The sequence below is a fragment of the Sceloporus occidentalis genome, unplaced genomic scaffold (genome assembly GCF_023333645.1).
Source record: "Sceloporus occidentalis isolate IW3139 unplaced genomic scaffold, rSceOcc1.0.p SCAF_6, whole genome shotgun sequence".
In the NCBI taxonomy this organism is placed as follows: Eukaryota; Metazoa; Chordata; class Lepidosauria; order Squamata; family Phrynosomatidae; genus Sceloporus; species Sceloporus occidentalis.
In genome coordinates this window covers 114,063,149-114,075,149 of record NW_028316986.1, presented here as the reverse complement: position 1 = coordinate 114,075,149, position 12,001 = coordinate 114,063,149, and the positions used below count along the sequence as shown (strand labels likewise).

Sequence of the window (12,001 nt, the reverse complement as noted above, 5' to 3'; positions counted from 1 at the left end):
TTCTCAAAGCAGTGAATTGTAAGATGCATCTGTGTCAAATCAACCAGACATTAAAAAAAATATTTCAATAGAGATTTTGGATTGAATGTCTTGTATAGATAGTGGAATTATGTTAGTTGTCAAGTCATTGACAGAAATCCCTTTCTCTTTCCTGAGATGTTTTGATTCTGTAAATCAAATCAGAAGAACTGACATTTCAAATGGGTCCCTCATTCTCTTATTTTTAAAAAGTCATAATATGCCCTGACTTCAATGAGTTTAACATACATAATGTGGGATGTCGTGGTGCCTGTCAGTTCAGAAGTGAAATAAAACCATCCACAATAAGACATTTTAAAATATTTATATCCTACTCTACAGCCATGGGATTCTGGGATGTGTAGTCCCAACAAAGTAATTTGTTCAAGCAGTACTGGAAACTCACAGATGGTGCAAGAACTCAACAGTGTGCTGCTCTTACTTGTCCCAAATTATTTTCTGTTTAGCTATCACAGTTAATGCTTGTTCGCAGAACTATTTCCCATGAATTGATCTGGCCTTTCTTTCCCCTGTTATTTTCCCATGTTTTCATAGCAAAAGAACATTAAAACTGCATCAAACCAAGCAAGTGTTAAAATATCAATAACAGTTCACATCTCCTTTGTCTTACAGGAATGAGCACCCTAAAAATGTTCATTAAGATGTCTCTTTTTATTTATTATATTATATTGGACAGGATACACTGGGGTAATGTCATCAGTGTAACTCACTTTGTCAGCAGATTTGGGGTGGTGATCTCCTCTCTCCACTGCAACTTTCCATGCATCCCAAAACTGTTCTGGAGAGCTGGGAACCCTTCTGGAGCTCAACTGAGAGTTGAGAGAAAGCTGATATAAGGAGAGGGACTCCTTCAAGTGCCAAAGTCCCAAGTTATTTAGGACTTAAAATATTATTTCGGACTTTAAGCATTATCAAAAGCATCTTAATTTTGGACTGGAAGTATACAGGCAACCAATGCAGTTCCTGTAAGGCCAGTGTCATAGGGTTTCTATATGGTTTCTGGCCTTTTGAACTAGTTGAAGCTTCCAAGTTTTCTTCAAGGGAGACCTAGAGCTTTACCACATGAGCATTCTCACCACAATCCTGCTTGTCAATGAAAATGAAATTATACCTGTTTGTATTCACTGCATCACTCCACATCTTTGCAGTCATGCAACTGCCATTGTGCTCTTCCCCTGACTCCCTCTTAAACCCACCTCACTGCCCTATAACCTACCAAGGATGTCTTCCATTTTAAATTTTTATTTTTATTAATTATTATTTTCACTTTTTCATGCAATTCCAGAGCTCTGCTACTGTGATTTAAGGTTTTTCTTTAAAAAAAAAAAAAGGGGGGGGGAGAGAAAGAAAGAAAGAGAGAGAGAGAGAGAGAAACATAAAAGTAAACTCACTGCTTGGGGAGGAGGTGACAAGGGGAAAGAAGGAGATGCTGACACCATGTGAATGCCAATAACACAACTGCCCCAGCAGTGACATTTCACACTGTGCAATTGCAAGCATATTGACAGGTTCTCTCCTTCAGTGAAAAGGCAGGGAGGGCATATGCAGCAGCTATAAGATCGGACATGACATAGTGCAATAAGTATCACCAAAGCTGCTTTTTTTATAGGTCTAATCGGAGTTTTAAAGCCAGATGTAGAAATCTCCCTACATAGAGCACATTGCGTTCATTCATTTGGGATGTTCCTAGTGTTAATATTCAGAAACAGACCACATCTCCTCTGTATTACAGAAATAAGTACCCTAAATATCTTCATTTAAGATATCCCTATTTATTTATTATATTTATTTTGGCTGGATGCATGGGGCAATTCCATCAAGGAAAGTCATTTTGTGAGCAGATTTGGAATGAGATGATCTCCCCTCTCCACTCCAGCTCCAAAATGCATCCCAAAATCCTGCTCTGGATAACCTCTCCAGAGCTGGTCTCCAGGTGGGACTGAGAGCTGAGAAGAAGGTTCCATCATGCTGGTGCTTCAATGTCGGTAGGATATGTGGTTTAGGACATTCAGGCTTTTTTTTACACATGGTTCCCTCTCCAGCCCCATTGTATCCTCATAAGACCTCTGTGAGGTCAGTAGGCAGAGCAAAAAAGAAGATGAGAGACTGGTGGAAGATAACCCAGTGAGCTTCTTTGCAGATGGAGGTGTAAAGCCAGATCTACCTAGACCTAAATCCAACATTATAGTTTCTACAGCACATTATTGCACATTACAGCAACAAGAACAATGGGGAAAGGAAATACAGACACCATAAAAATGACCAAATTGCATGCTACATGCAAATATGTATTATAATAAGTATTCAAATAGCCACTGCTTATCTACAGAATTGCTTCAGATTGGAAAGTTTGAAATGCTTGACCTCTGCCTATTGCTCTTATACAGGAAGTCCCACATTCCTTTCAGGGTTCTGGTTTATGGATGCATATTTGTCCTATCAAAGTCCTGTCACAAACCCTTGCATTGGCTACTTCTACTGTGGAATGGGCAGCCAGGGGAAAACTCAATGTACCAATTGATGATGGGACTTCCTCTTGAAATGCCCCTTTCCAATTCAGTGCATCATTTCTCTTACATAGTTCCAAGAAATCAGGCTACTATCTATAGCAGGAACTGATTGGTCATTCAGAAACCTGTCCTTCTTCCAGGTTGACTGTCTAATGGAACCAGTTTGTCTAGTTCATGAGGAATATCTGAGAAATCCAAGTTAACATGTGTTCTCCTCCCTCCAGGTAAAGGTGGACCAACATATTAAGTAAAGCTTTTTTCCAGACTATTTTAGGCAAAAAAAAAAAAAAAACCCTTTCCCTCCCAAACACACTTTAAAACTGAATCAGTTGTCAATGGACCTTTTGGGATGAGTGTCATCTGCCTTCATTAGAGGTGGCATAAGTTTGTTTGTTTTTTACTTTTTTATGTTCTGCCACTTGAAGCAGTTAAGACACTTTTGGTTCCTTAAGGAGCCATCTCATATGCCAAAGAAAGACAAAAATTATAGAAATCCTGTCTCCAAATGACCAGGTTGTTTTCCCCCACATAGTTCCACAAGGAACAAAAGTTCATGTGAATGTGAAGAGAGGATATATTCAGCTGAACTTTACTTATAGGTATTAGGATTATGATGTGTGTAGTGGTATACAAGGATGAGAATTGTAGAATAAGAGTTTGATGTTAAAGGATGTTAACAAATGTGTGATGAACTACTGTGGATTCTAAGTATCTGCTGGTGTTTAGTTCCAGGATTTCCCATGGATCCAAAATACATGGATGCTGAAGCCCCATCAAATACAATGGTGTAGCAAAATTGTGTCCCTTATATAAAAAGCAAAAAATCAAGGTTTCCTTTTGGGAGCTGTGTCTGTGTCTATTTCTCTCTGTGTGTATTCAAGCTGTGGATGGTTGAATCCACAGATGCAGAATCTGTGGATACAGAAGGCTAACTGTATCTGAAAGCTCCTTAAAACAATTCTAGTTTAGTAGTATTTTAGGATGTAACTATTTTACTCCTGTTGAAGCTCCTTCAACAATTTTTATCATCTCTTGTCAGAATCTGCAGCTTACCGCAATGCAAATGCTATACAGGGAATGAAGCATAAGAAACTACATCATGTTCTAAATAGTTTTTCTATAATGCCCTGAACTATATCCCCCTTTTGCTATTTTGTAATGTTCTGTTGGTTTTAATAATGTTATTCTGCACTGATTTCCTACACACAGAGTGAAACAACTATGATAATTTTATAAATATAGGATATTTTCATTACAAAATTAGGAATTAGCTCTCCATATGCAATTGGTTTCCAAGTTTATATCTCACAGACTAAACCTCTTTTGCACAACAGTAGACTTGCCCACAGATTTCTGATGAGAGCTAACTTGCTAAGAAAGCAAAAGAAAAGAGAGACAATCAGAACCATGAATGCTACTGTCCAAAGATTAGTGCACAAAGGCAAAGAGAATTACTACAACAATCAATGCAAAGAAATATAAGTCAACAACAAAAAAGGAAGAATAAGAGAATTGGGAAATTCAAAGAGAAATTAAAACAAAGGGTGGGGAATGCTCTTTAATAAGAAGTGGAACAATTAAATAAAAAAGATGGAAACAATATACAGAAGAGCTATATAAAAATACAAAAAGATGAACCACATATGGGACAAAGAAACCTATGAAGATGAACCCCAAATTTTGGAAAGTCACACTCAAAAGCAATTAGGAAGAATAAAGCACCAGGAACAGATGACATACTAAGGGAACTGCTACAATCCACAGAGAGAAAATCAACTTTAGTTTTAACTAAAATCTGCCAACAAATATGGAAAACAAAGCAGTGGCCCACAGACTGGAAGTGATCCATATACATTCTAATACACAAAAAAGGAGACACAAAAGATTGCAGTAACCACTGCACTAATTTCCCATGCAAGCAAAGTCATGCTCTAATTTTTGTAGGAAAGACTCCTACAATATATGGAGCAAGAAATCAGAGAGTTGCAAGTTGGATTCAGGAAGGGAAGAGGCACTAGGGACCACATAGCAAACATATGATAGATAATGGAGAGCACCCGAGAATCCCCCTCCCAAAAAAAAAACAATGCATGTGTTTTGACTGCATAGATCACAAAAAGCCACAGAATGCTCTCAAAAAAAATGGGAGAGCCACTGTTTATTGAATATGGAGAAACAGAATAGTTCCCAACTGGAAAAGGGGACAGGCAAGGCTGCATACTATCACCCTATGCATATATTTGGTTGACATTGATATCCCTTAGTGGCATACCTTCTGGTTGCTTCTTGAAAAATTATCATAATCATAAATTGCCTTCTCCAACTGGACATTTTCCCAATGATTTGGACTAGTAAATTCTTGTTAAAAGGATTATCAATTAAAAATTAACTTTTTCTGAAGTTCCGAGCTGTGATTAAGCCATTTCACTTTTTTTCAAATCTTGAGAAAACCTACCTTTGAGGCCTAGCATTGTATCAGGAGCAGACACTTCACAAATGTCTGGTGGTGTAAGGGTGCTACTTTGGATTGGCAGCCCATTGCTATAATGGGGAAAAGCCTACATATTTTAAGTCATGCTTACGGATATTTACCCAAATTGATTTCCAGGTATAAATAGATATAGATATAAATCTGAAAGACCTTGTATACCCTGACCCTAAAGGCTCCAGATCCTGTCTGATCTTGTGAGGCAAACAGGGTCATCGCAGTTAATATTTGGATGGGTGGGAGACTGCGAATGAATGCCAGGTGGTGTATGCTATATTTCAGAGGAAGAAACTGGCAAAACTACCTCTGAGTATTCCTTGTCTATGAAACCCTATGTAATTTATGGGGTGGCTGTATGTTGACAGGCACCTTGAAGGCACATATACACACACAAGTGCTTGTAAGATTTGATGAAACTAATCAAAAGTAGTGCTGAAACAGAACAGGGAGGGGGCAGCTGACCCAAATGTTGGTGTGGTTTTCATGGGCAGGGATTCAAGGCACAGGGCATAGGACCATATAGAACAAGAGTTTCTACTCATCTCTCTTGTCAGTTCTGAACTGGATATTTTCATGAGTGCTATTTTCAGTTTCTACTATCAAATTTAAATAATAAATCTTTTTCATTTAGAAGGTTGGAAATGAGATAAAGGCCCCTAGCACTGTGTTATGATGATGTTGTTGCCAGATAGGAAGGTCGTTCTTGATGATGATGATGATGATGATGATGCTTTTATCCTCCTCCCCAGAAATCCACTGATGTACTTGCAGATTATCCCATTAAATGACATAGTTAGCTTCATGACTGAGGATTTGATCCCATGAATAATCCCTAAAGCTGATTTGTAACATCTTGTGAAATCTCTCTGTGTTGTCTTTAGCAGTACAAACACAAAATAAATGATACCCATGATCAATCAGTAAATTTCCCTTTGCATTGTAAATATTGTGGGCAAGAAACTTCCTGTGTTTTTGTTGTATACAATGACTAGCACACCATTGGCTAGGCCTAAATGAATGTTTTAGTAATAATTCTCCTTTTAATTTTAATTTTTTAAAATTGTCACAGTATGTCTTAGCAGTCTTCTGTATGATGTGCCTAGGCATCGTAAGCACTTGGACAGGAAAATTTTGCTTTTGTTTCCTGTACTATGAACAATGTGCCACTGACTGGATCTAAATGTATTTGTAGCTATCATTGCTGGAGCTTAAGGGCCATGGAAGCTTCTTAAATCCATTGAATCCTTGACAGCTTCTGTTTGTTGTCTGCTTAGACACAGAGAAAAAACTAGGAGCACCTGCTTCAGAAAAGCAATAAGGAGATATTTTAAGATTAGAATAAGACTAAAGTTTAAGTTGGATTGAACATGACTGATTCAAACATATATTAAATGAGTGTACTAGAAAACAATGTAATTATATTCATCACAACTGTACATATGCATTCAGTTTTTAAATATTTTAAATATACTTCAGTGTTCAAAGGAAATGTATTGTGGGTCTTCCTAACTATTTATAAGTTGTGGGTTTGTCAGTAGCATGTGGCAATACATTCAAATCACCAGCAAAGAGCTGCAGAGACCTGTAAAAATAAACAATCTACAGATACATCTATGCAATTGTTACTATTCATATAAATGTGTGCAGTTTTTATCATTAATCTCAAAATGATGATCTTTTATTTCTTTCACAGATCAAATTATGACATCATCATCCAAAGGAATTTTCCGGCCATTTCTATATATCTTTATTGTGCTGGGCTGTTTTATGGCATGCCTACTTATTTATATCAAGCCCACAAACAGCTGGATCGCCAATCCCATCGAATCAGCAAGCTCAGTTCTGAAAATGAAGAACTTCTTCTCCACCAAAAGTGATTATATCAATGAGACGACTATTCTGATATGGGTGTGGCCATTTGGTCAGACATTTGATCTAAAATTCTGCCCAGCGTTTAACATACATGGGTGCCATCTCACTACTGACCGCACACTGTACAATCGTTCTCATGCTGTTCTTATTCACCACAGAGACATCAGTTGGGATCTGACTAATTTACCTCAGCAGCCGAGGCCACCATTTCAGAAATGGATCTGGATGAACTTGGAATCACCAACACACACTCCGCAGAAGAGTGGAATTGAACATCTTTTCAATCTGACCCTCACTTATCGTCGTGATTCAGATATTCAAGTGCCTTATGGCTTCATGATGGTTAGCACAAACTCCTTTTTGTTTGAAATGCCAAATAAAGAAAGGCTGGTGTGTTGGGTGGTGAGTAACTGGAACCCTGAACATGCAAGGGTCAAGTATTATAACGAACTAAGTAAATACATTGAAATACATACCTATGGGCAAGCGTTTGGTGACTATGTGAGTGACAAAAATTTGATCCCAACTATTTCCACTTGTAAGTTTTACCTTTCTTTTGAGAATTCCATCCACAAAGACTATATCACAGAAAAACTTTACAATGCCTTTCTGGCTGGGTCTGTGCCAGTTGTTCTTGGTCCTCCTAGAGAAAACTATGAGAACTACATCCCAGCTAATTCTTTCATACACGTGGAAGATTTTCTCTCCCCACGGGACCTTTCAGAGTATCTTTTGATGCTTGACAAAAATGATAAAATGTATCTTAGCTACTTCAACTGGAGGAAAGATTTTTCAGTGCGCCTTCCTCGATTCTGGGAATCACACGCATGCCTTGCATGTGACCATGTAAAAAGACACCAGGAATACAAATCTGTTGGTAACTTGGAAAAATGGTTTTGGAATTAAATCTTGAACATTTTTGCACTTTATACAGAAAAAGCAGGAAAAAAAACATTATTTGAAGATGGACAAAACATTCATCAGTCAAGGGATCACTGTTTATCTTGTCCTTTGGATACAACAAATTCCATTTAGACTACCTTCTCTTCATCTGGATAATTAATTCAGACCTAAATCTGGAATCTTTCACTGGAAAGTAGGCAGGTGTATGATTATTTAGATAAGAGGAACTGATAATTGGCAACCTGGGACAGATGTTTGATTGCATTGTGGAAGCAATGAGCACTGTCATGATTTCTTGTTATATTTTAATCAGACTTAACTGCCCAATGTGAAAAATCTAGGAGTAGCAAATTTTGCAGTGTGTTGTTAGGGGGGAACCCCAAGAGGTAACTCATATGGATGCTTTTCAAGATCCATACATGTATCGGGCACAAAAAGGCTGCACAAATTATTTCATTCTGAGCCACTGGTATGGGACCTTATTTATTTTATTGGAAAACCTGCTATGTAGATAGCTGGTAATGTGCACTGAAGAGTAACTTTATTGTTTACCATTTCTTTTAAAAAAATCTTTTCTCCCATTTTGAAGTGCATCAATCACTGACCAATACATATAGTGATAGGGCCAATGTAAACAAAAAATCCTGGTCATCCTCTCTAATAATATTTGCGAAGGAAAAACCCATAGAAATACCTAGATTGTCCTCCATTAAGGCTAACGATTTACAGAATTTCCACACCCTTAGAGAAAGTTACAGTACTGAAGTGCTTTCTCTTTTTTCTTATTCTTTCTTTTTTAAAAGATTAAAAGAGATTGAACAATTAGGCAGTGATCTGGAATTAAGCCTCATACAGCTCTGTGGGATCTGTGAACAAACTTGTATAGGTATAAGAAGCAAAATTAAGAGACAGCATTGCAAGGTTTAGTAGTGAAAACATTTGAAATTTACTAGATAAGATTATTAGGCTACTATTGTTTTTGGCCCAAAGAATGAAATATATTAATGAAATGCATCATCCCAGAACAAGTTGTTTAATTAGTGATATTTCATTGAGTTAGATGGGAAGACATATCTGAAGGTCAGTGAACTAATCTAAAGACACAGATGCATTTTTATGCTTTGTATTTTGTGATGGATGCAAAAACACTTCTGTCTACACACCGGGAGGCTGCAGCCTCTTCAACAAGTATAACATCATTGCTGACAGAACTGCTTACCTGTTGAAAATGGAGAAGAAGAAGCAAGCTAGTGACCAGGTGGTTTCCGGCACCTTCAGAGTTGCCATTATTCATGATCTGTTGGGCATTGTGAATACAGTTTGGGAACTAATGCTAGATATACTAGCCTCTGCTCCCCATAAAGGGTGCTCTGTGAGAAGTGACCTGTTTCTAATTGTGGTTATTTTCATTGGGCAGTAGAACATTTAATTCTATTTCAAGGACATTTGTAAGTGTACAACATTGTTCGGTCTAGTAGATTGTTGGCATGAAGGATATTCAAAATCAAGAGGTCATGTTTCCAGCTAGAGAATACTACTGCTCCTAAGATACATGAGGGTGTCTTCAGTGGATTGTTATAATAACTCCAGGGTATATATTTTTAAAATGTATTTGGGAAGATACAACCATTCTTTTATTTCAAAGGATTTTTCACTTGCTCAGCACTTTGTGGCTTGATCTGCTCTTGTCTTTTTGTGAATGTAAAAACTGAGGTTTTGCTTGACGCCACATAAATGCAACGGAAAAGAACAGCTTGTTTACATAGTGCAGGTGGGTGGCAGGAAGAGGTGTGCACTCAGAGATCCCTCTTTTCTTTCAAAGAAAAGAGGACTCTACCATTTACTTCTAGGTATATCACTGAATTTAAAAAAAAACAAGTCTTAGAAGGCAGCAGTCCCCTTTAAATATAGTTAACTTTCAATTCAATAAGTGGTGAGATGAAATGTCTGAAGAGAGGAAATGAAAGGATAAAGAATTAAGTGTATTTTGAAGAGTGCTGCTTTGATATTATTTATTGTGGCACTGCAGTGAAGCACTACACACTTTTTAAAATTATTGTAGATCCCAATAACTGATGCTATTCAGTCAGAACACACACTCACACTACGCCTCAAAAGCTACAAGACTATTCTGGTTTTGTTTACAACACTAGGGCTGTGGGCTTTCAAGACTCAAATGAAGCATTTACCTCAGATTTCTCTGCAGAATTTGAGTTTTGCAGTCAGACATTTTTAATTCTTCTAAAACTAGTTCAAGCGTTCCCTTTCATGAGACATGCAGACCCATGAAGGTGAGAATGGGGCCATTTCTGCTGACTCTAGCTTGCCAGTGTGTCCTTACTCCCACTACACTATCCATACACTCAGTAGATACAAGCCTAGGTGTATGCCTCTCCTGTGATCTAGAACCCTGTGTGTTTATGTTTCTACATCATGGGCAGAGATTGTTCATGGGAGAGCAGCTCTTAACCACATGAAGGGCAACACCTACACAGGGTTAACGTGTCTGAACCAAATGGGCATTGTGATCAGTTCACCCCACCCTCTGCCAATATACTATATTTTTATTCATGGTCCACCAGCAAATGTAAAAATGTATGTACTGTCATATAGCTTGTGGCAACAAAAAATATCATGTTGGATTAAGACTTAGTCGTGCTCAGAATAAACCCATTTATTCTTTGGGAATGTTACTCAAGAATAACATTAGCCCCATTGATCAAGAGTGACCACGTCTGGATTCAACCTGATGACTATATTTTTTAAAATGTTATAAATAATGTATAAATGAGCTTTTGCTATCTGAAATACAATTATCCATAACCATTTATAACACATTGTCACTGTGGATTTGCAATGCAACTCTGTGTTAATCATATGTGAACAGTGTTCTTTTGTATCAAAATTTTCAGGTTAAACTGCATGTTCCATGAAACATTTGGGCAAATGGATCTGTCATGCATTAGTCTTTCCTGTTTTTCCTAAAATAGGACATTTAGCAGTTATTTATCAATACAGTAATTGTTTATTGAGAAAAGTGTGATACAACCTCCCCACTGATTTCTATGAAAGAATCTGATCTTTGTGTGTTTCTTTGAATGAAAGTTATCATGTATAGAATGGTTCACATGAAGTACTGGATCAGGGTAGTAGTTTCAGAGTTTTATGAAATATCAGAATTAAAGGGGAAACTGACACTGATGTTCCCTTTTTTAAAATGCTTTGATTTCCCCCCCCCCCCCAAAAAAAAATATATTTTGTCACATTTGTAGGTATTTCAACATCTCAAAATGTGTCCCTTACAGGAAACTGTGAATCTCCTCTATTCACCAGCATTTGCATTATGAAACTAAAAGGGAAAACTGATAATACTGTATGCATAAATGCTATACAATAAAATATATTCTTTTCTAATATATATATATATATATAAAGCTGAAATTAGCTTTCATGTAAAGGTGTCTGTCACCTTTTAGCAGAATAGCACTTTTGCATGTAGTGGGATATGAGGATTGGGGAGAGAGACATTGCTCTTAATGCTTCTCTCCATCTGCTACTTCTTGTGCCATAGTCCACAGCATTCCTAAAGTGTTCCCAATTCCCAGATTGAGTTGAATTCCCAGACTGACTTGAAGGACATGTTGGGTTGATGTAGTAAAAGGGGAGAGCAGGAAAGCACCAATCAATGATGTGGACTCAATTTATAGAGCCCAAACTTCTTTGTATGTGTAATTGTATTTTTGAGTGTGGTCAGCATTTCTGTTTGTATTTTTGGTCAAAGCTATATGCTGCAAAGCAAAATGAAGGTTGTATTTCCAAAACTCTTCTTTTGGATCATGGAGATGAAATCTAAAAGAGTATACTATGTCAAAGTAACCTAGAACCAGACTCACTTGGGTCATATTAGCATTCTTGCATGTTACACAGCAGCAACTTGTTTTGTCTCTTGCTGGGAGGAGTATATTCTCCTCTTCCTCACTGACCTGCTAACCTGATTCTTTTCCTTGTTCAAAATGTTAAACCAAATTTAAGTAACATCATTGCCTTTACATCCTAGCTTTCAGATGCATAATGACATAAAATCAAAACTATGAAATAACAAACTTTCTGTTTTCTTGCTACAGCTAATGACAAAGACTTGGTTCAGTAAAAATGTCACATTGTGGGCTTTTGTGGCCTAAAGCACACA

The 12,001-nt window shown here is 37.3% G+C and overlaps 1 protein-coding gene across 2 annotated transcripts in view; it reads left to right on the top strand.

The window, feature by feature from the left end:
* Window positions 1-11,038, top strand: part of LOC149311284 (4-galactosyl-N-acetylglucosaminide 3-alpha-L-fucosyltransferase 9) — an 86,828-nt gene extending 75,790 nt beyond the window's left edge. For both annotated transcript variants that reach the window (XM_089528535.1, XM_089528536.1), the window contains exon 2: window positions 6,731-11,038. In XM_089528535.1, coding sequence (XP_089384661.1) covers window positions 6,739-7,815 — 1,077 coding nt within the window. In that variant the 5' untranslated portion in view covers window positions 6,731-6,738 and the 3' untranslated portion in view covers window positions 7,816-11,038. The remainder of the gene's footprint in view (window positions 1-6,730) is intronic.
* The last annotated feature ends 963 nt before the right edge of the window (window positions 11,039-12,001 follow it).